The sequence below is a fragment of the Protopterus annectens genome, chromosome 2.part0 (assembly GCF_019279795.1).
Source record: "Protopterus annectens isolate FY-2018-M chromosome 2.part0, PAN1.0, whole genome shotgun sequence".
NCBI classification, from domain to species: Eukaryota; Metazoa; Chordata; order Ceratodontiformes; family Protopteridae; genus Protopterus; species Protopterus annectens.
Genome location: NC_056728.1, coordinates 517,211,220 through 517,236,992, shown reverse-complemented (window position 1 = coordinate 517,236,992; position 25,773 = coordinate 517,211,220). Strand labels below are relative to the sequence as shown.

General features: G+C 38.0%; 1 protein-coding gene across 15 annotated transcripts in view; it reads left to right on the top strand.

The window, feature by feature from the left end:
* Positions 1-25,773, top strand: part of ADGRL3 (adhesion G protein-coupled receptor L3) — a 3,684,852-nt gene that overhangs the window by 2,623,032 nt on the left and 1,036,047 nt on the right. For 14 of the 15 annotated variants that reach the window (XM_044060915.1, XM_044060918.1, XM_044060917.1 and 11 more), the window contains one exon: positions 13,158-13,958. The exons of the other annotated variant lie outside the window; for it this stretch is intronic. In XM_044060915.1, the coding sequence (XP_043916850.1) occupies positions 13,158-13,958 (801 nt within the window). The remainder of the gene's footprint in view (positions 1-13,157; positions 13,959-25,773) is intronic. 15 annotated transcript variants of the gene reach the window in all.

Below are 25,773 nucleotides of genomic sequence, written 5' to 3'. Positions count from 1 at the left end.
ATGTTCCCACAGGAGAAATATGATCAGTGGAGGGGGGGGTATGTAGGTTAAATGAGGTAAGGGAGAAATGAGTTAGGGGAAGTAGAGACAGAGAGGAAAACGGGGAGGTAGATATCTGAGTTAGGATAAAAGGAGAAAGGGAGAAGGGATAGGGAGTAAGGGTAGCTGCTAGGGACATTATGCAGGATGGGAACATGAGCATTCCCAGAGAGACGTTAGGTGTGAGTGGAGCAGAGTTTGACAGGTGGAGGGGTCACTGGTGAGGCGAATATGAGGTGGGAGGGAGTTCCAGAGACGTGCTAAGGAAAAAGAAAGTAAACGTTTGCCTGCTGGATGGGCAGGTTTGTGAAGATCAAGCAGATTCTGAGTATTGGTTCTTAGGAGTCTGTTGGATAGGTGCATTGTAAAGGTTGCGGCAAGGGAGGGGCAGAGAGAGGGACTGAAGATGAATTTTTGAGCATTTATTTTATTATTATTTCTTACAGTTTGATGACCGGGGAAGTCCACTGGGCTTTGAAAGGCCCATTTGCAGTGGAGGCCCGGGGAGATAAGCTGTATGACACAGTTACAGTAACAATACAAATTACAATTCAAAAACGTCAAAATATTATCAGTAGCAAGTTAGATCCATCATTTAGAGGACAATTGTTCAAAACAACAGTGTAGATAAGATAGTTGGGCAGCTCTAGTCAATTTAGTTTGTGGAGGGCAATACAATGATGAGTGAAGGATGTGTGTCCAGTGGTGAATTTGGCAATTTTGTTGTAGCAGGAAGAGAGTTTTGTTTTAATAGAAGATTGTCGGTTGGTTAGGAGTGGGGCACCATAAAGGAGAGAAGGGGTGAGACATGTGGTAGAGAGAAGGAATCTAGTAGATGGACTGAGGTTGTGAATTTGGCAGTAGAACATACCAAGTTTCTGGTGTGTTTTTTCAATATTTTTTTGCATATGGGTATCAAATTTAAGCTGATTGTCAATGAGAACTCCTACCAGTTTTGCATTGGATACTATTTCAAGAGAAGTGTTATTCTGACTGTTGATGGAGAATGAATTTTTGTTGATAATTGTGGTTTTGGAAGGGGTGAATAACATGAGTTTGGTTTTTGATGCATTAAGTGCATCTCAGGTTAATTTTATGAGGGTGGGAGTGGAGTTAGCAGAACAGATAATTGTTGAATCGTCTGCATATTGGACAATTTTTGCATTAGGGATGGCATGGTGGAAATCGTTTATGAAAATATTGAACAATAGAGGACCTAATATGGAACCCTGGAGTACACCAGTGGGGGTGTTGAGGAATAGGGAAATGGCTTTCTTCCATTTGACTACTTGTTGCCTGTTGGAAAGGTAACTGGTAAACCAGTTGATGGATGGATGGGGTGATAGATTTAGATTATAGAGTATGATTAGGAGAAAGTTGTGAAAGATGGTATCGAAAGCCTTAAAAAGGTCTGGAAGGAGGGTGGATACAATACAGCCAGAGTCGTGGGCTTTATTCACAGTTTCAAGGAAGGAGAGTAGTGCAGTAGTAGTAGTACTGTGACCAGGCCTAAATCCATGTTGTGTGGGGGTTAGTAGGTGATTGTCGATGAGGTAGGGTAATAGTTGTAGGTGGATACACTTTTCAAGTAGTTTAGAGATGGGAGATAAGATGGTGATAGGTCTAAAATTGGGGATGTTATTATTGTTTCCTCCTTTGTGGAGGGGAGCAATAAAGGCTTTTTTTCCAGAGTTGGGGTACATAGCCTTCTTGGAGTGACCGGTTTATTAGAATACAGATGGGGAAGGCAATGGCTTCTGCAGCTGTCTTTAGGAAGAAGGAAGGGATATTTGTCAGGATCATTGGAGCATGTTTTTAATTTCTTAAGGAGATTTTATAGTTAATACCTGGATGGGTTTCAGAGAGAAGAGAGGAAGCTGGGAGGTGGAGTACTTGAGGAGGAGGAGATAGTGGAAGGTGTAGCTGAGTAAGTAGGGTTGTTTGTGAAAGATGATGTTAATTTGGTTATGGAGTCGATGAAGAAGCTGTTAAATTGGGAGGCTAAGTCAATATTGGAAGCATTGTGATCCGGGCAAGGATTTTCCTTTTTGCCTGTGTTAAAGGGGGTGGAGATACTATCCCAGAATTTTCTAGGGTTCGTCTTATGGTTATTTTGGAGTGTCGAATAGTGGGATTTATGATCTGAAGTGATGAGCTTTTTAACTGTTGCGGAGCATTTTGTATTCATTTAGGGTGACTAGAGTTTTATTTTTATGGTGTTGTTTCAAGGCTTTATCACGAAGGTGCATGACCGCTAATGTGTCTTTAGTTAGCCAGGGGACAGTGTTGCTTTTAATGCTTTTAGTTTTCAAGGGGGCAAAGGTGTCTAAAAGGTTTAGAAATGTTGTATTAAAATAGATGACGGCTTAATCTAGGGGAAGAACGTTTAGAGGATTCCAGTTAAATTGTTTCAGTAAGTCCGAGAAGGTGTTGGGGTTGAAGTGTTTTAAGGAGCATATAGAGATGGTGGTATGAGACAGTTGTAGGGAGGAAGAGTGACGATGAGCAGAAATGGGAAAGTGATCACTAAGGGAGTCAGGGAGGGTACCACTACTGGAGATAAGATGTGGGTGAGATACCAGAATCCAGTCAAGGGTGCTTCCACAGGAGTAGTCCTTTGATAGTCTGGTTGGGGTGTTGATAAGCTGGTGAAAGTTGTAGAGGTTTATGTTTAGGGAGTTAGTAGGGGATAGAATAGAGGACCAGTTAATATTCATGTCACCTAAGATTATAGTCTCATTGGTTATGTTGGTGGAGAACCAACAGAGAATATCCTCAAGGATAGGGGTATTGTCACCAGGAGGGATATAGAGGGAGACTATGCATATGGATTTATGCCTGTTTAACTGGAGTAGGGCCAGAATTAATTCAGCGTTGGCGAATTGGGAGATGGTCTTAGTGTATGGAGTAACTGAAAGGGAGGAAGAATAGAGGAGAGCAACTCCACCACCTTTTTTGTGGGCTCTGTCTTTTCTAATGATGCTGTAGTTGGGGGGAGTTATTTCAGAATCTTTTAGGAAGGGTTGTAACTATGTTTCGGAGACTGACAATATGTCAGGTTGGTTATGGAGAAGCCAGGCATGAAGGCTGGGAATTTTGTTACATATACTTTGAGCACTCAGTGCTGAGAAGGAGAGGGTTTTTCCTGATGAAGGTGGGTTAGAGGGGAGGGTTGAAGTGTGAGTGGGAGAGGGACCAGGGTTAGGGTGCATATCGCCGGAGAGAAGGGTGGTGATAAGTTGTAAGGAGGCACAGGGGATAGGCACAGGGCACTATGTATTTAGGTAGAAAGAAACAGGGAATTCACAGGGGTATGGAGGTAGAATAGGGCAGTTGAAGGTTAACTGAAACGTTCTATGCCTAATAATGAGACGGGAGAAGTTGTTAGTGGGTGGATGCTGCCACCCGGTGACCAAACTGAGTAAATACAGGATTTTGGCACAGCACTCAGTAGGGAAGGATGGGATGGAGCATGGGGAACTAAAGAGAGCCTAAGGTCCGTGGTGGGCTGGTGGCTAGCACATGCTGGGTCAAAAACAACAATTAAATGGCATAAGATATTTACACAATATGGTACATGCACTCTTTTGTATTTCATTTCTTGGGGGGAAGCAGAGTAGTTTCTGAAAGCACTACAGAATCCCTTTAGATAGTTATTTCAGGAAGGGAAGCCAGGGTACTATGTAGAACAATGTAGGACGCCTAGGGTAGTTTAAACGTAGTAAAAGCAAGATTGTAATATCCAGCTTTGTAGTGGAACAAAGTTCTGTAAAGACCATATTTTTCTATAAAGTGCATTGATTCTCCAAATGAACTCCATAAAATCTATCTGCTACCTGTCATCCAAACTGCTAGTCTAACTGGATAATATCTGGGTACTCCACTACTGGGTCCATTACTGATAATACCCGGGTACTCCAATGCTGGGTCCATTACTGATAATATCCAGGTACTTCAGTGCTGGTCCATTACTAATAATACCTGGGTACTCCATTGCTGGGTCCATTACTGATAATAACCAGGTACTCCACTGCTGGGTTCATTACTGATAATATCCATGTACTCCACTGCTGGATCCATTACTGATAATACCCGGGTACTCCACTGCTGGGTCCATTACTGATAATATCTGGGTACTCCACTGCTGCTTCCATTACTAATAATATCCGGGTACTCCACTGCTGGGTCCATTACTAATAATACCCAGTACTACACTGCTGGGTTATTACTGATAATACCTGGGTACTCCACTGCTGGGTCCATTACTGATAATATCTGGTTACTTCACTGCTGAGTCCATTACCGATAATATCCGGGTACTCCACTGCTGGGTCCATTACTGATAATATTGAAGTACTCCACTGCTGGGTCTGTTACTGATAATATCTGGGTACTCCACTGCTGGGTCCATTACTGATAATATCCAGGTACTCCACTGCTGGGTCCATTACTGATAATACCCAGGTACTCCAGTGCTGGGTCCATTACTGATAATACCCAGGTACTCCACTGCTGGGTCCTTTACTGATAATATCTGGGTACTCCATGGCTGGGTCTGTTACTCTTAAATCCATTTACTCCACTACTGGGTTCATTACTGATAATATCCAGGTACTCCACTGCTGGATCCATTACTGATAATATCCGGGTACTCCACTGCTGGGTCCATTACTGATAATATCCAGGGACACCACTGCTGTGTCCATTACTGATAATATCTGCATACTCCACTGCTGGGTCCATTACTGATAATATCCGGTATCCACTGCTGGGTCCATTATTGATAATATATGGGTACTCCACTGCTGGGTCCATTATTGATAATATCTGGGTACTCCACTGCTGGGTCCATTATTTGTAATATCTGGGTACTCCACTGCTGGGTCCATTACTGATAATATCCGGTATCCACTGCTGGGTCCATTACTGATAATATCCAGGTACTCCACTGCTGGGTTCATTACTGATAATATCCATGTACTCCACTGCTGGATCCATTACTGATAATATCCAGGTACTCCACTGCTGGGTCCATTACTGATAATATCCGGTACTCCACTGCTGTGTCCATTACTGATAATATCCAGGTACTCCACTGCTGGGTCCATTACTGATAATATCCAGGTACTCCACTGCTGGGTCCATTACTGATAATATCCAGGTACTCCACTGCTGGGTCCATTACTGATAATATCCATGTACTCCACTGCTGGATCCATTACTGATAATATCTGCATACTCCACTGCTGGGTCCATTACTGATAATATCCAGGTACTCCACTGCTGGGTCCATTACTGATAATATCCAGGTACTCCACTGCTGGGTCCATTACTGATAATATCCAGGTACTTCACTGGTGGGTCCATTACTGATAATATCCAGGTACTCCACTGCTGGGTCCATTACAGATAATATCCAGGTACTCCACTGCTGTGTCCATTACTGATAATATCTGGGTACTCCACTGCTGGGTCCATTACTGATAATACCCAGGTACTCCACTGCTGGGTCCATTACTGATAACATCCGGGTACTCCACTGCTGTGTCCATTACTGATAACATCCGGGTACTCCACTGCTGGGTCCATTACTGATAATATCCGGGTACTCCACTGCTGGGTCCATTACTGATAATATCCAGGTACTCCACAGCTGGATCCATTACTGATAATATCCGGGTACGCCACTGCTGGGTCCATTACTGATAATATCCAGGGATACCACTGCTGTGTCCATTACTGATAATATCTGCATACTCCACTGCTGGGTCCATTACTGATAATATCTGGCATCCACTGCTGGGTCCATTATTGATAATATATGGGTACTCCACTGCTGGGTCCATTATTGATAATATCTGGGTACTCCACTGCTGGGTCCATTACTTGTAATATCTGGGTACTCCACTGCTGGGTCCATTACTTGTAATATCTGGGTATTCCACTGCTGTCTCCATTACTGATAATATCCAGGTACTCCACTGCTGGGTCCATTACTGATAATATCCAGGTACTCCACTGCTGGGTCCATTACTGATAATATCCAGGTACTCCACTGCTGGGTCCATTACTGATAATATCCAGGTACTCCACTGCTGGGTCCATTACTGATAACATCCGGGTACTCCACTGCTGGGTCCATTACTGATAATATCTGGGTACTCCACTGCTGGGTCCATTACTGATAATATCTGGGTACTCCACTGCTGGGTCCATTACTGATAATACCTGGGTACTTCACTGCCGGGTCCATTACTGATAATATCCGTGTACTTCACTGCTGGGTCTATTACTGATAATATCCGTTATTCACTGCTGGGTCCATTACTGATAATACCTGGGTACTTCACTGCTGGGTCTATTACTGATAATATCCGGTATCCACTGCTGGGTCCATTACTGATAATACCCGGGTACTTCACTGCTGGGCCCATTACTGATAATACCCGGGTACTTCACTGCTGGGTCCATTACTGATAATACCCGGGTACTTCACTGCTGGGTCCATTACTGATAATATCCGGTATCCACTGCTGGGTCCATTACTGATAATACTCAGGTACTTCACTGCTGGGTCCATTACTGATAATATCCGGTATCCACTGCTGGGTCCATTACTGATAATACCCGGGTACTTCACTGCTGGGTCCATTACTGATAATACCCAGGTACTCCAGTGCTGGGTCCATTACTGATAATACTCGGGTACTTCACTGCTGGGTCCATTACTGATAATACCCAGGTACTCCACTGCTGGGTCATTACTAATAATACCCGGGTACTCCACTGCTGGGTCCATTACTGACAATATCTGCATACTCCACTGCTGGGTCCATTACTGATAATATCTGGGTACTCCACTGCTGGGTCCATTACTGATAATATCCGGGTACTTCACTGCTGGGTTTCATTATACCAAGGTGCTGCGTCTTCCCTACCTTGGGTCTCAGCTATGTCAGAATGTGTCTGCATTTCATTTTCCTTAAGTATTTGGTGCAAACCTAAGTTAAGACTTCTTTAATACCATTCTGCAGTCTGAAGATGCCTCTGCTGAGTTTGCCTTACTAATTTCAGGTCATGTCAGAGCTGTGCCTCATAGATATTAAGTGTCTACATCTTGCAAGTTTCTACATGTCTCTAGGGATGCAGTAATTATTCTTGTAAGTAGGTATATGCGATTCTAGATTCCACTGGTAAAAACAGGCCATATCTCATTTGGTCCTCCTAATGCCATGAAGTTGCCTATGTCTGTGGTCTTACTCTCATTGGTGGTAGTAAACTAACGCTTATCTAGACCCCCCCTGCTTGCCCATATGCTAGAAAATAAAGATTGCAGTGACTAATTTAGGTTCCATCTTTTAATAAAAGTATTTATCACATCTGAGGTGTCAGTTAGTAATCCGTTTCTCGAATGGGTTCTGTGCTGGTGTGAGTGATACATTTAAATATCAAGATATTGCATTTCTGTGAGGCTGTTAGTTATATGAGACTGCAGCATAGCTGGCTCTAAATAAAAACAACAGAGTACATCTCTGCTTGGCCTCATGAATAACAAACTTGAAGTCTGAATCACAGTCCATACCACACTTTACTTTTGTACAAAATCAAGTAAACAAAATAGTACTTGAATGTTTTTGGGGGTGATAACCCTATCACATCACTGTGTAGGGAACCCCTTTGCAGTTCCCTACTTATTATAATCAGTTCTGATGTCTGCACCTTAGAGGTAAAAGAGACTCCCCCCACTTTTCCCCCAATTTACCAACATGCTACAGACTTCTGACTTTTGAATTATGTTGACCTTTCACCTGGAGTTTTGATAGGTTCATGGGTAAGTACTAACCTAAGTCATCAGTACATCTTAGGCAGACACTTCTGAAAGAAGATCCTGCATGTCAACTGATTTTCTTTCCTAAATCAGTGCACTGGGAGTCACTTCTGGCTACTGATTTCTGGTAGACATCAGTATAAATTAAAGTCTTCCCAAATTCCAGTAATCTAACTACCATATTAAATGGAGGTACCCGATTAACCCCGTCTATTTCAGACAGGCATTGCGGCATGTTGGCTGAGTAGAGTACTTTACAAAATGGGTATCTGGAGTCAAAAACTGAACCACTAAATTTAGATGGAGCATGCTGTAACCCTGATTTCCACCTTAACTGCTCTCGTTCTGTTAAATATGCACCTTGTATAGCCTGAAGCCGAAGGTTTCCCTTAGTCTAATCATTTATTTTTAATTGCGGGCAGCACCATTATTCACTGATTATTTTTTTCTTTTTCACTTTTGTAATTATTAATAAGCATTTTCTTTATGAAAATAAAATACATCATTTACAACTATATACTGACTTTTTCCCAGTATTTAAACTTTAGTGTGTTTATTGCTCAGTAGCATTTCTTGAGATTCAGAGATGTTTCATCCTTGATTTTCAGCAAGTCTGCTCTTTTGCTTCATGATGGGATGACGGTGGGTAGAAACATATGAATTAAACTTAAAGAATCATACTGTATATATGGTATAAGATAGTATTAACTGTCTGGTTGTTTGTTGTTTTTATGTAGTTGTACTAAAAGTTTAACATTAACAGCCAAATAATGTTAAATGTTGAATCAGTGGGAGTTTAAAGCAAACAGTTACATGGCACAGACACTTAACGTCCTGCTATGTATATACAGCAGACAGAAAGGTTTTCAACTGTATCTCTCAGCTGGCCCAAATTTTGCCCTTCTATTTTGTTGTGCTGAGGTTTTCTTGCAAATAGTGATGATTACAAGTCATTGAAATCATGCCACATATTAAGGCAGAGTTCTTACTCTGGGTTTCATGGCTTTTTCCTTGTAGTCCAAAGGAGCTGAGGTTGAAATGTTACTGTTCATAACCTCTGGCTAAATATGTACATGAGCAAATCTCGGTCATGGCCTTGTACCGACAAATGTTTCTAGATGAAGCAGTTTTCGAGAATTGAGCTTTTTTCAATGTTTCTTGAATATGTAGGTATTCACTGAAAAATAGCTTGATCAATGCATAAAATGTGCAAGTCATGTGATTAACCTTCAAAAGGTTAGATTACAAAGTGCTCAGTAGGCTTTACCTTCTGTACTTCACTCTGGGAGGTTCTGTGCCCCTCTGCATAATCCCCTTGCAAAACTTATCATTTAGTTTTGCTGCATTTATGGAGGAGAGCTATATTACTTCCCTCTGCTCAAATACATTTACACATAGCACTTCCATGGAACCGCCTTGTTCCATAAATACTGAATCACAACTTTAACAGTCAATGAAGAGATAGTACACTGGTATGGTCTAATCAAATGGAGCCATTCAAGACAATTTCAGTAAACATGTACCTAATTTATTTCCTGATAACTCATATGTGTAGCATATAAAGATGGTGACAGACCTGTGGCTCTTTATATCCAAATGTATCCTTCTGGGTGTCAGTCCTTCTCCCTCCTACTTCCCGCATAGTTTGCATACATCTTGAAAGTCACTGGTATTTTCTTCTCCGCCATTGCATCTGGGAATGCATAGCAGAACCTTAGCTTCCTGTGTTTGGCGGACTTTTTTATAGCAGTCTTCAATTTTTTTCCTTTTTGCTGCCGTGAATTGCCCTTAGTTATCCCCGAACTGTCAGTTTAGTTAATCTTATGTTGCATTGTAGTAAGTGATACAACATTTGACCAGTTTTAGAATAGACATTTTTATGCAGCTGAGTAGTATCCATGAGAGCATGATAGCTCACCCGTTAAGTATGCCATACATCCCGGGCCTTCAGCCTGGGCCATCACATGCTTTGTGTCATGCATACATGGCTTCGAGTTGCTGTGAGATACACATTTCTGCATCCTATAGGCATATTTACATATTTATTTATTTCCAGTTTGATAACTGGCTAGCTGAGCTGGTTAGTTGACTCTTTTCAGTCACAACCCAGGCACAGTTGTAGAATGCCAGTAATTTAGAGCAAATAAACAATATGTAGCAGATGACATGCAGAAAAATCTGCTAGTACAAGAATAATAAATCAAATTGTTGGCAGTTGGCGCAGAAGGTTAAGGGTCTGAGTTGTAGTTCCTGTAGTACAGGGTTTGATTATCTCGAGCTTCATTTGCCTGTTGCGTGACCTTGAGCAAGTCACATAACCGGACTGTGTTGCTTGGTCACCTATGAAGAGGGACTGTTTGTCCAGTGTGCCTACCTGATTAACAAATGGGCATGAATTAAGACTGCAAATTAACATTTGAGACTGAGTTGAATTTAAAATGTTCAGTAAATTCTGCCTACAAAATATGCATTCACATATGTATATATTCATTGTATGCATATGCTGAATATAGTCTTTTATGAATGCCTGTTGTTTCATAACTGTCCATCAGGGCAGCTTTATCATAGCTTTTAATGAGGTGTGCCTTTTCAAATCATATTTGCTACCTGTTCCAAATATGAGCCACTATACTTTTAAATGAACAACTCGAGATTCTAGTGCCATTTTGTTTCAGCACAGATTGAAATCATAACTATAATTTTGAGCAATCTGACTCAAATTTTCACTTTTTTTATTTTCCCCTAAACATTCCACATTAATATTAGAAGGCTTGATGAAGTAGAAAAGGTTTTTTTACAGATGTTCTTCTCATTGATGCATTTTTATTTTCAAATTTAGTTTTAAAAGTACTCAGTTAAGATTAAATGCAGTCCTGCAAAGTTTGTATAATTGTGCACTTTTTAGATGGCAATTTATAAGCACTAGATTAAACTTTCTTAAATGAAATAATGCTAATGTACTCTTTTTTTCCACACTCAGCATGTATACACTCAGTTATGCATTTACTTTCTAGGTAGAATCTGCTATGCACTTTTAATATAGATCTAGGTACTTGAAAGTGTTCAAATATATTCATTTAAGTTCATTCTATTAAAATCCCTCTGAGAAAAGGTGTGAGAGGTATTTCTGAAAAGAATTAGCTGTTATTTCAAAAGGTATCATCTCAAAATGCCAAATATGAAAACCTCAAATGGCGTTCAGCCAAAATTAAATGTCAGAAGACTGCTTCCTTGACACATGGCTTCCAAACAGTGCTGATGTTATTAATAAATTCCAAGTGTCTGGCAGAAGGCCACAATATATTTTTAAAATGATGCATGCCACAGTCTTCCCGCTATTTACATGCAAGCAACATATTGGTTCTGAACTGAATTTAATTGTATGAGGGGGATGGGATGTTTTCCAGATGAATTTTATTTGTTATTACGAATAATTAAACTGGCAAGGGGTTATGGGAGTAGGGTAGCCTCCACCCTGAGTTTATTGCCATATTCCACAAGTGACTTGCAGACTCGTTACTCTTTATTTTGGAGTCTTTAAGACACTTGCACATTTCTGCAAAGTGTGTTTTCAGGAAGCAATGTGTCTTGAAAAGCAACTTGTGGCTTTTTAAATTTCTGGCCAACATGTTTTCAATATTTAGACATTAAGCTATTCAACCAACACTACTGGTTGTTCAGGTTTCTGTCCAGAAAGAAATGGTTCATATCTACCTGTCAAATGAAAGGACATAAAGAACTAAAACATAGTCTCATCATGGCATACTACTCTATAAAGTGCATAAAATGTGTGTGTGTGTGTGTGTGTGTGTGTGTGTGTGTGTGTGTGTGTGTGTGTGTGTGTGTACAAACGGCATTTTTAAATGGAATTAGTCAACATATATTGTATCTGTGCAATTTTAAACTATATTTTTTGTTGTTTTTTTTATTTTAAATATGCATGAAATAAAGCAGAAACACACATACATTATTGTGAATGAATATTTATTAAGTTTATATGGTTGCCAATGTGGAGTAATTTAACAGTCTTGTTAGCTGGCTAAAGACTAATGTGGAAAGGTGAATGGCCTTGAGATAAAAATGTTGTCAGATGGTTTGCAGTATTGTATGAATGTAATGACAGTCTCTCATGCTGTGCATTTTGTTCACTGTACTGTCTGTCTTTTAGTGTCTCGTATAGTATGAAGCAACTCTTCCTTTCACATCTAGGGTTTCCTATGGCTTATTTCTTGTTTCAGCACGCAATCTTTCTCTTAATAAATTTTATGCACACTATATTTTATAGGTGGCTTTTGTTTTTTGGAGAAGGTGGGTATTTAATTGTTTGCCATGTGGGGTAACTGTATTTTAATGTACCATGTTGCTATGCAAAGTATATTTGTAAAGCCAGTATGGAAGATGATACAAGAAGTTCTGGGACAGGTGAGTAACAATCACTAAATATACTGATGATTAAAATAATAAATACAACCCTTTGTTTATGTTGTATTATATCATTTATTTACCTGATTCAAGTCTAACTATTAAAACAGTTTCAATTAAAAATCTCCCTGCCAATCAATAGCTGACTGGTGATCTGCTGTAGCCACCCCTAAATGGGAAAAGCCGAAAGTCTTTCTACTGTTGGAAACATATTTAAGCTGTTTAGTTCAATTTATACTCTGCCTGTGTTGTATGCAGCTTTTCAAGATGTACATATTCTGTAGTTTTTAAGTTTTTTTTTTCTTTTAATTATCTGGAGTTCACTTTGTACCTGATGTGTAGCACATATGTAGAAATATCAGCTGGCTCATTTTTCTGTGTTATCCAGTTTATTGAATACATGCTTGCAATTGCTTTCACAATGGACATGCTGAAATACAATCACAATTCTGCTTATTATGCAGTTTAAATTGTGTTACATTTTGTCCTTGTTTTGAATCAACTTAATGTTTAAGATATTGTACAGCTTCAGTAACAAGTCATCTTTTTTTCCCCTTTTTTTACTGTTCTTTGAAATAATAATGATTTCTGAAAGAGTTGTTTTCATTTCGGATAGTCTAAGTAATTTAAAATTAATTTATTGGAGTAGCAAAGCATGAGATTTTTTTCTTATAAAAACTTCCATACATACATCAGAATTGTGTTTTGAATACGTTACTTAATTTATATTGAATGTGGCCATTCAACTTGGTTATAAAATATGAATTGCATATTTTGGGAGGGGTAGGACATTCAAAGCTTTGTAACATTTTAGAACTGAGATATCTATACCAAATAATGCCACTAAAAATCTGTTTGTGTTCTGCAGTTTTTCTGTGTCCTGGACTTCTGAGAGGAGTATACCAGAGTGAACATCTCTTTGAGTCTGACCACCAATCTGGGGCCTGGTGCAAAGATCCCCTACAGGCTTCAGACAAAGTCTACTATATGCCATGGACACCATATAGGACAGACACATTGACAGAGTACTCTTCCAAAGAAGACTTCATTGCTGGTAGACCGACCACCACCTATAAACTCCCACACCGAGTAGATGGCACAGGATTTGTAGTCTATGATGGAGCTTTATTTTTCAACAAGGAACGTACAAGGAACATAGTCAAGTTTGACTTGAGGACTAGGATAAAGAGTGGTGAAGCCATTATAGCCAATGCAAACTATCATGATACATCACCTTATCGTTGGGGTGGCAAGTCAGACATAGACTTGGCAGTGGATGAGAATGGGCTGTGGGTACTGTATGCTACTGAGCAAAACAATGGTCGAATTGTTATTAGCCAGCTCAACCCTTATACATTGAGGATTGAAGGAACTTGGGATACAGCTTATGATAAAAGGTCAGCCTCCAATGCATTCATGATTTGTGGGATTTTATATGTAATAAAGTCGGTGTATGAGGATGATGATAATGAGGCTACGGGCAATAAGATCGACTACATCTATAATACAGATCAGAGTACAGATGGCTATGTGGACATTTTATTTCCAAATTCATACCAGTACATTGCCGCTGTGGATTATAATCCCAGAGACAACTTGCTCTACGTCTGGAATAACTACCACGTTGTAAAATACTCCTTGGAGTTCAGACCATTGGATAGCAAACCAGGTATGGGAATCTTAACTAAATATTACTAATAGTCTACATTTCCTTGATCTTTTAATTTACTTTAGTCCAACACACCAAAATAAACTCACAAAATAGTTTGATTTTAATATATAGTACTTTTCTATTTCAAAATCTGTAGGGGTTTGATGTTCATAAGGATGCAGCTTTTGTTTCACTAAGAATATGTACTATATGCCAGTCCTATTCCGAATTTAGCTAATGTTTGATTTAATTGTATACATACTGCGCATGAAATTTCATTATTATGGTAATGTGTAAGAACAGTTTAATTCAGATCAACGCTGACCTTGAGACATTGTAATTTTGTGATACTGGAAGAGTGCTCAAAAAGTGTATGTGTCCATTTTGTTTGAAAGCCGAGAGTTGATAAAAGGCATATTTCTTAAAATGGTAAGTTAGTTAAAGATATTAAAACTATGGTAACACTGCCGTGATTTGAGCTTAATACACTCAGACATATTTCCTAATCCTAGAGTTCTAAATGCACCTGCTTGTGACTCTTAAGTGGAGCAGTAGAAATCCTTAAAAACTACTCAGACATTTAACTATGACACATAGTTTTTATGACTGACAACACAAAAACGGTCATACATAATTCATAAATGTGAACTTCAGGAATGTCATAGTATATGCCAATACTGGTGATTACAACATCTGTTGTGAAACTTCTTGAACCATTTTGAGCTATCACCAGGACAGCTGTCATCTGGTATTATTTGCAAAGAAGTTACTAAATTTTTACCCTGGCTGCAGATATGGTCATCCATAATTCATAAATGTGAACTTCAGAAATGTCATAGCATATGCCAATACTAGTGATTACAACATCTGTTGTGAAACTTCTTGAACCATTTTGAGCTATCTACCAGGACAGCTGTCATCTGGTATTATTTGCAATGAAGTTACTAAATTTCTACCCTGGCTGCAGATAGCATATTAGTCTTTTTCAACAAATGTCATTCTCTAACCATATGGGGGATATGGTGCAAATTTTATCACTGTCATTTATGTTATTGCTTTACAGCTGAAAAGTTCCTAAGTTTTTCCAGCATTAGTATTTCAGTTGACGCTCAAGATGGTTTGTAAAATTGTATGTTGCAGTTGACTTTTATACGTTTTTCTGTGATGAGAGGAAATTATGTGTAATTATGCAAACAAGATGATATTTATTCTCAAATTAATAATGAACAGAAAGCATGAAGAGACCAGTCTTAGCTGCTTGAGCCTTATCTCCAGTAACTGAAGAATGTCTGTAGTTTATCAAGTTTTTTTTTAACTCCTGATGTACTGTTCTTGAATGGGGCAGCCCGAGTTCAGGCTTTGATTCATAGCTGAGCTTCAAGATCGTTTGTGTAATTTGAAGGGAACTCCCTTACTGAGATACAGTCCAAGAAGCAGTATTCCAGAAAATGCCAAGAAAAATGTTTCCTTAGCTGAGAGATAATCATCTGTGGAGGTATTAGCCTAAAGCATTTGACTAGGTGCTAATATTAATTTTTCGCATACTCCAGCCAAAAATAACACATATGTTATTCAGTTTATAAATCTGATAAACCACTTGAGTGTGTGCTGTTTGATGTGTACAATACATTCTGCCCCAGTTAACCTATTTAAAGTCTGAGAGTAAATGTATGTGACATCGCTGTGCTGCTGATTCTGGTTAACTACACCGCATTACTTCTGTAATGCAAAGGAGTGACAATTACATTCATTATCTGATTCCCTCTGGGCATGCAGAGGTGCTACAGAATGAATTTTTGGAACTAAGCAAATAGTTAATCAGGGGCTAAAGAGGGTTGTCGGCATTTCAGTAACAGCATTGCACGTGAGTGCATAAATCAATAAGAAGCTTTAGATATTTTTTTATATCTACTGTCTCTATTTGTTTCTAATAGCTTTGCACATATACGCAGCAGAAAAAGCACCAATTATATACATACACATGCTATAATACAATGATGAATAACATTCTCTCTGTTGTACTGCATTCTAATTGTACATATTGTAATGGAGGGGATACTAAAATGCATGTAAGCATGCCTGTATTGTGTCTTACTAATATATAGAACAAGAGCTGCCAAATGTACAAGACAGTTTAAAAGTGGAAGAGGCAGCAGAACCCGAATTGACAACATTTGATGCACAATATAGAAAGCATCCTGAAAAATATTTACTTGTGTTGTATTGACTACTCTAAAGCCTTTCACTATATAGACTGCAGCAAGCTGTGGGAAGGTGATAGAGAAATGGGCATACCAGGTAACCTGATTTGCCTCCAGAGGAATCTGTTTGCAGACCAAAAAGAATAAACTGACTGGTTCAAGATTAGCAATTGAGTGAAACTAAAACTCTTTATGTTATCACCCTAATTCATTTCTATGCTGAATTTTACATGTGAAATTTTGCCTTTGATGAATCTGTTGTTGAGATCAAAATTGCTGGAAACAGCATTAACAGACTGAAATTTGCAGATGATTCCACTCTGATGGCTGAAAGTGAGGAAGAGCTGAAGAGGTTGTTGAAAGTAGAAACTGCAAAAGCTGGCTTGCTGCTCAACATAAATAATCAATTAAGTAAGTAAGTAAGTAAATAAATAAATAAATAAATGAATGAATAAAGGTAATCCCTTCTAGCCTTATCAGTTCTTTGCAAATAGGTGGGACGATATGGAGCTGTCAAAGGTGTAGCTAGGCATATCCAGTATACTCAAATGAGCAGGTCTTTTTCTGATCATATTTCAGAAGCTTTATTGTTCAAACTGCACAGAATGTTTAGAACTGTCTGAAATAGTGCCTCCTATATATATATATATATATATATATATATATATATATATATATATATATATATATATATGTGTGTGTGTGTGTGTGTGTAATGTATATGTATATATATATATATATATATATATATATATATATATATATATATATATGTGTGTGTGTGTGTGTATGCTATTGTGTAGACCTGTACAAACATGCTTACTTGATAGAAATGTCTAACAATTATATGATTAGTTTCGTTTTTCAATGAGTACAGGGGCAACATTTTGACAGTTGATTTTTAAATAACAGATGGTTTTAGAAGACAAAAGCATGAAGCTTGAGTGGCCTCCCGGATTCATCTAGATAGTGATTGTAGCAATGAAATTAAAAAAAAAACTTCCTTCTTAGGAGGAAAACTGACGGATTTGGATTAGCTATTAAAGAGCAAAAATATTGCATTGTCAGCAAAGGCCTGTATAATCACAGCTATGTTTTTCCCAGTAGAAGCATATGGCTGTGAGAGTTGAAGTAAAAAGAAAGCTGTGTGATAGAAATCCAATGGTTTTGAACTGCAATGTTAAAGAAACCTTTTGAGAATTATTTGAACTACAAAAAAATCAAGTCAGTTGTTACTAAAAGATCATGTGCAAAGATTTTTGTTACTATTTCTTTGTGCTGTACTTATGGTCTCGTTATACATATAGTTTCTTTGGTGAGTGCATGGTTATTAAGTATGGTAAACTTACATTCGTATTTACTGTAGTTGGAGCTGCTGTCATGTTTCTTCCCAATTCCTTGTCATGTGACCTAGAATTCTAATGATACAATTATTAGGATATACAGTCTGTAGGAGGAAGGCATTTGCTGTAGTCTGTAGCAGATTTCAACATACACGTGGAGCACAGACAGGTGGTCAAACAGTGAATCGCCTAATAAATACAGTTATATTCAAGTAAAGGCAAATTAGAATGAGGTAAGAATCCTTGTAAAGTGTACAGAGATTGACATATAATATAATAAAATAGATGTAACACTAATAGTTATCTGTCATGGGATAATAAAAAGCATTGCACACTTTACAAGGAATCTTATTCACGAGGAAATAATTGCAGACTGTGTACTGGAAGATCTAATAGTAAATCTTAAGATCAGGTATGTTGTGCACATAATGTGAAGGCAGGACGCACTACAGAAGACAATCTGCTGGAAAAGATCAAACAGAAATAAAGAAGGGGGCAGCAGAGGCTAAGATGGATAGGCAGTATTACAGAAGTACAGTAGAGAGTCAGTTATCTGAATGTCAATTATCCGAAACATCGGTTATCCGAACACAGCCTTCCAAAGTTTTCTGGTAGGAAAAATCATAAATTCTAAATATGTAAACATTATACATATTTGCTTGTATATGTTTTTTGAGCTTATAGCCCACTTCTGTGTAAAAAATATTATTTATTGCCCGCTGGAATCGCTGAATGACTGAAAAGTGTATTTCCTGTGTGCAGAAAACACAAGTTTTTTTATTGAGTTCAATGTATGTTTGATTATCTGAATCGTTTGATCATTAAAACTACTCTAGGTCCCAATTCGTTCAGATAATCGACTGTCTATTGTAATGAATATGAATTTTCAAAAACTTAAAGCAGTTGTTGACAGGCCAGGTGTACTGAAGTCCTTGAGCTCACAAAGAGTCAGCCTCAAACTAAATAATTGAATAACAACTCCCAGACTCATACTAAATAACTGAATAACAATTCCATACTGTATGGTATCTTCTTGGCTGGCAAGCTTTTCTTAGGTATCCCATTTAAAAATGTCTTATAAAAAAAAATAAAGTTTACCATGCAGAATAAATCATTTAAAGCAGTGCTAAATGGATTCTGTGGGTCGTCATCAAACCAAACTTCCAAGACATATTCATGTAACATCATTTACAGGAACAATCCATTAAAATGATGACATTTTCTAACTAGTTATATGTATGGAGATGGAGGCCATGTGCTTCCAGTGCAGGGTTTTCTATCCCTCCTAAGTAATGTATACTAACACTGATGTCACTGGACTGGATGTATTTTACCATGAACTAATGTTCCTCTATTGCTTTGTTGTTGTCTTTCGGCTTTTCCTGGTTAGGGGTCGCCACAGCGGAACTCCGGTCTGCTAATAATTGGCAGTAGATTTTCACGAACGCCGAGGTGCCAGCTCAACGTTCAACCTTCAACGAAGGCACGCCCATTTAAACTATTAGTTTCAAAATCCTGACTTTGTATAAACTTATGACATGCCTAACAGGTTCAGTAAACTAGACTTTAGTAGTACTGTACTGTAACCTGCAAAACTAGTATTCTTAAATGCATATAATCCCCATTCTTGTGTTCAATGTGTTAAACAGTAGAAACAAATCTGCAAAGGTCCTAACCATTCAAGTACTGAGGTTTCCTCCCTCTCCATTGGTATCTCATAATTTTACAGAATTCTTAATTTAATAATAAATACAGAAAAAGGGCAGTTCAAAAAGCATTTTGGAGAGGGACGACTATTCGTCCAGCCACACTAATAATGTATTTTCAAGTTCGCACTACCATGGGCATTTTTCTGTTTTTCCCTAAGTCATGTGATTTTAGAATATTGTTGGCTAAGTAGGAGGAAATGGGGTACGCATCATCTCACGCATAGATTGCAGGGGGGTGTCCCCTGAAAAACGAGAGGAACAAAATAAGTGTTAAAATTAGCACAATACTGATGTGAACTTCTGTTTTAAACTACGTCAAAATCAACAAGGGCACACATAAAGAAAGGCAGTGCTTTTGTTTCACAACAGGCTATTTCATCGGGTATGGAAGATCCGGTGGACACTTATGGCAGTTTCATTGCCTCACACTGCACAGATAACATTCACTAGGCACTAAAGTGCCAGTAGAATTAAGCCTTAAAAAGTCTGGAAGAGAAGGTTTTGAATCTTGAGTGTTCTGGAAGGTATCTGACTCGAGAAAACAATTTCTGTCTAATTAGGGCACTGTGTAACAGCTAAGGGTTATACTGCATACCCTCAAAGTGTATCTTTACTAACTAACATGACAAGCTCACCTCAGCACTTAGTGCAAAAACAGTGAATCCATTTTAGCTTTTATTCCGTCCATGCACAAGCCCGTTTTCCCATTTTCCACATGAAGCTGGGGTGTCACTTCAATTATGACAACCAAGAGTCAAGGTTCACACCACCGGGGGGGCTATACTTGCTGCAGTTGGTTCCTCCATACATCACACACACACACACACACACACACACACACACACACACACACACACACACACACACTTTCAGACCAGTGGCTAAATTAGAGTACGCAGTCCACCTACTACATATCTTTGTAGTGTGGGAGGAAATTAAAGCACATGGAGAAAATCCAGTCGAACACAGGAAGGACATGCAGACTCCACACAGAAAGCCCAGCCAAGAATTGAACAGGAGAAGTTCTTGCTGTTTTTTAGCTTTTAATTGTGATTGTCAGTTTTTTGAGTGGGTAGTTAATTTGGTCTTGAAAGAAGCAAGTCTTGTTGCCCTTCAGAATGAGGGGTGCAAGGCTTGTTTCCATTTTATTCCTTCTGGATAATGTTATAGACAATTAGACTACAAGTGGCTGGCCTCTATCCTTTGAAAGTGTGTAAAGTTTACACTATTATACTTTCTCACTGCTTTCAGACCATGCATTGCATTGCTGCAGCAACAATCATACCTACGAATCACATTCTGAGGAGAATTGATACCAGATAAGTGAAAAGCACTGTATTCTTTAACATTTCAACGTTTGTCTCAGCTAACAATCATAACCTGTTATATAAACAGGAAAGGTGGATATTATACATTGTGTGATCAGATGATTTAGGAATAATATTTGTGTGACCAAACACAGTGTTACGTGATTGTCTGCTGTATCTTCTACTTTAATGGTGCTTTTCTGGCTTGCTTCAAGGAATCAGTGTCGGGACAACTTCTGTTTGTCATATGTAGTAACAATGGAAGGAAACACAGTGGTAATGCTGATATAATTCTCTATAGTGAAGATGACTCTACCTTATTAGCTTTGTCTAGGATCCCTCTCCTTATATAAATTCAGCACTGGAACAGACTTTAGCTGCTAGTACACTACATCAGAAAACTATCCTGCTTAATTGCTTATAACCTTGGCATTCTTACTTGGAGAATTAAACTGAGGTTCTGACAATATGTTTAGTTTCAAGGCCATAATCACAACTGGAAAATTAAAGCAATTGTATTAAGCTTTAAATACACAGGATTGCATATTGTTCAGTATTTAACTAATAGGGGTTATACAACTGTATGAGGGCCACATGGACAACTGCAGATTTTGCACTATTGGTCTAATGCATTACTAAGAATTTAATTTATCTAGCTGTATGTAATATCTGAAGTTCGTTTTATGTGGGTATGACTAATCGTTCATTGAGGGCGCGTATAAGGGAACACATAACAGCAATTTGCAATAATGATATTGACAGAAGTGCATTAGCTAAGCATTCAGCCTTATTTTCTACTGTGCATAATTTTAGCTTCAGAGTTGTAGAGTTGGATACATCCAAGCCCTAGATTAGGTGACTTAAAAAATCTAACCGAAGAACGTGAATTAAAATGGATTTTAGAATTGCAAGGAGATAGACCACCGGGGCTCAGTGACAGAGCCTCTATTAAGCCCTATTTAAAAGCCAGGACTCTTAGATGAAATTTATAATGACATACGTGAATATCTAGGTATTGACTTATGTATATGTTTGATTTTTGCTTAGATGTTGTCTATTTTGTATAAAGTTTGTTAACTTAAGTATTGTTATTTTAGATACTGTCTTAGTTATGAGTTTTATGTTTGCATTACTATTTTAAATTCTAATTAACCAATTGGTTATATAATTGATTAATTATTTAACTTATATATAGGAAGTAATGTCAAATGTTATCTTGGTCTGATGAAGCATCGTGATTGAGCTGAAAGTGCTAACCACTTAATTAAACTTATTTTGCTTTTAGCCACCTCATTTTGCTACATTTTATTTTATTTAGTTGAAACAAGTCTGCAAAGGTTCTAACCATTCAACTACTAAGGTTTCCTCCCTCTCCATTGGTATCTCATAATTTTACAGAATTCTTAATTTAATAACAAATACAGAAAAAGGGCAGTTCAAAAAGTATTTTGGAGAGGGACGACTATTCGTCCAGCCACACTAATAATGTATTTTCAAGTTCGCAGTACCTTGGGCAAGAAGGAAAACTCATTTTTTTCTGTTTTTCCTAAGTCATGTGATTTTAGAATATTGTTGGCTAAGTAGGAGGAAATGGGGTACGCATCATCTCACACACAGATTGCAGGGGGTTTCCCCTGCAAAACGAGAGGAACAAAATAACTGTTAAAATTAACACAATACTGATGTGAACATCTGTTTTAAACTACACCAAACTCATCAAGGGCACACATAAAGAAAGGCAGTGCTTCTGTTTCACAGCAGGCTATTTCATCAGGTTTGGGAGATCCGGTGGACACTTATGGCAGTTTCATTGCCTGACACTGCACAGGTAACATTCACTAGGCACTAAAGTGCCAGTAGAATTAAACCTTAAAAAGTCTGGAAGAGAAGGTTTTGATTCGTGAGTGTTCTGGTAGGTATCTGATCATCACACACACACACACACACACACACACACACACACACACACACACACACACACACACTTTCAGACCAGTGGCTAAATTAGAGTACACAGTCCACCTACTACATATCTTTGTAGTGTGGGAGGAAATTAAAGCACATGGAGAAAATCCAGTCGAACACAGGAAGGATATGCAGACTCCACATAGAAAGCCCAGCCAAGAATTGAACAGGAGAGGTTCTTGCTGTTTTTTAGCTTTTAATTGTGATTGTCAGTTTTTTGAGGGTGTAGTTAATTTGGTCTTGAAAGAAGCAAGTCATGTTGCCCTTCAGAATGAGGGATGCAAGGCTTGTTTCCATTTTATTCCTTCTGGATAATGTTATAGACAATTAGACTACAAGTGGCTGGCCTCTATCCTTTGAAAGTGTGTAAAGTTTACACTATTATACTTTCTCACTGCTTTCAGACCATGCATTGCATTGCTGCAGCAACAGTCATACCTACACATCACATTCTGAGGAGAATTGATACCAGATAAGTGAAAAGCACTGTATTCTTTAATATTTCAACGTTTGTCTCAGCTAACAATCATAACCTGTTATATAAACAGGAAAGGTGGATATTATACATTGTGTGATCAGATGATTTAGGAATAATATTCGTGTGACCAAACACAGTGTTACGTGATTGTCTGCTGTATCTTCTACTTTAATGGTGCTTTTCTGGCTTGCTTCAAGGAATCAGTGTCGGGACAACTTCTGTTTGTCATATGTAGTAACAATGGAAGGGAAACACAGTGGTAATGCTGATATAATTCTCTATAGTGAAGATGGCTCTACCTTATTAGCTTTGTCTAGGATCCCTCTACTTATATAAATTCAGCACTGGAACAGACTTTAGCTGCTAGTACACTACATCAGAAAACTATCCTGCCTAATTGCTTATAAACTTGGCATTCTTACTTGGAGAATTAAACTGAGGTTCTGACAATATGTTTAGTTTCAAGGCCATAATCACAACTGGAAAATTAAAGCCATTGTATTAAGCTTTAAATATACAGGATTGCATATTGTTCAGTGTTTAACTTATAGGGTTATACAGCTGTATGAGGGCCACATGGACAACTGCAGATTTTGCACTATTGGTCTAATGCACATTCACTGACAGTGGTCACTGCTGAGGGGGAACCTTTGGTTTGATTAAAATACGATAACTCTCTGATTGGTAGCTTTGCCCTCCTCATAGGTTACAGTTTAAAATGTTGCATGTACCACTTTTAATAGCTTTTTGTGTAAAATGGCATTAGATGCTACTGTATTATTTATTTATTTATTTATCTTTGTTAACTGGGTAGTGTCCGACTGGGCCATGGAACCTGTTTTCAAAGGAGACCTGGGGAGAAAAGCTCCACACACAATAGCATTGTCCAATAATAGTACAAAAATCATAGAAAACAAAATTGCATATAATAATACACTTAATACAAATTATACAAGTATATTCAGAAGACTATAGATAAAATTAGTCACAGATTGTACTGTAGACAGCATTGTAGATAAAGAATGTCAAGTGAATGAAATTGATTGACAGAGAAACATTCATGGTGACATCATAACACATTTAAAGTATACGTTGTTTACAACATGGCTACAGATTCTAAATTGACTAGAGCAAAGCTAATGTTCCTTTGAGCGGCGAAAAGAGAGAGTATTTAGGAAGGGAGGATGGATTAAAAATGTTGCACTCCATTGGAGGCTTCTGCTGACCATACGAATCATAACAAAAATAAGAGAAAGATTAAAATTAAGTCCTATTGTTAAAAGAAAGACCATTTTATTGCATTTCATCAGTCCTATAAGATGGAACAATTTTGATTTCTCTGAAATAAGTTATTGTGCTTGTATGGCCAGGGTTTACCATATATTAGCTAAACTGGCTATTAGCTTAGACAAGTTTGAGAATACCTCATATCTCCTCAACCCCAGTTTACTATCTTGAATTTCAGGTGTGGTTTATAAGTTTCAGATTCAGAAATGTGCATGTATTTTATTATAACCTTTGTAGACATCTTAGTAATGTAGTAGCATTGCATGAGCCAGTGAGACAACACAAACCTTCTAACGTTTCCCACTTTTACCAGAATACATTGAAGATGTTGATGATTGGAGCATCAGTATTGCAGTTCCTAGTGTTTAGGAATTTCCACCCCATTGACTTTGGAAAATCGCTTCTTACAGTGATTACCAAGCTAGAATTAAGTAGCACGTCTTCTAGATAAGTAAATGCTGTTCAGGTATCATATTAACTTAAGGGGCTCCTAGATTCTAACTGACTCTTTAAATTTTATATGTTGAGCTTTATTCATATTTCATTTCCTAATTACTCATTTGTATACAACTATACAATAGTGTAATTGTTATCACTATAATATTGCTGTTAGTTGTTACATGTCTTATTATGTCATGGTACTTTTTTTACTGTCACAATGGACATTTTGGTCAAATTACAGCTTTTTGAACATTTAACCAAACATGGGATGAAAGTGATGGGGTTTCTATAATGGGATACTGGTCCTTTCTCCCATGTTGCAGTGACATCAGGATTGATTATAAAATTAGTGTAGATACATGAGGTACAGCCCACTGCATAGGGGATATTGGGGGTTCATCTTTCCATGAAAATAAATATTTTTGTGTTATTTTGTCAAAAAAATGTTGTCTTTTTCAGTAAATAATCTGTTTGCTGTATTTAATGTGCCTTGAGCCATGTTTGCATTACTATGTGCATGCATAGTTCAAAATATTGATGTGACAAGTGGAGGGGGTGTTAGTGGACTCTTGAGTAGGGGTCATCGGTGATTCTCAAATAGATTTATCAACACTAATGGTTCTACTATGATACTCAGCCCTTGTAACACTGATGTGTGGCACACCCAGATGTGAGCAGTCAATGATTGGCCAGTGATGGGGATTCAGACAAAGCAGGTTATATGAACATCGTAATCACCTGATCTTCTACCCAATCAATGATGAGAAGATCATTTTGAAGATGCAGCCTAAAGTGTTCCTGCTTTCAGTTAGCAGTGACTTTGTCCTCTCTTTAATTGTATAGGATGCAAAAAAAAAGAAAAATCACTTGTGACATGTCTTCCAACATGCTGGTTCCCAATGTGATAATATAGGTTTATAAATAACTTCAAATCACAACATTTGTTAGGAAGTATATATCCTTTGAAGCAGTGTGAATTGCTGAGTCATCTAAATAGTACAGATTGTTTAAATACACAAATAAGGTGATGGCACTAGATATAGTGCCTAATAAATAAATTACAACTGAAACATTTAGTAGCAAATGTCTGTACAGTTCGGAG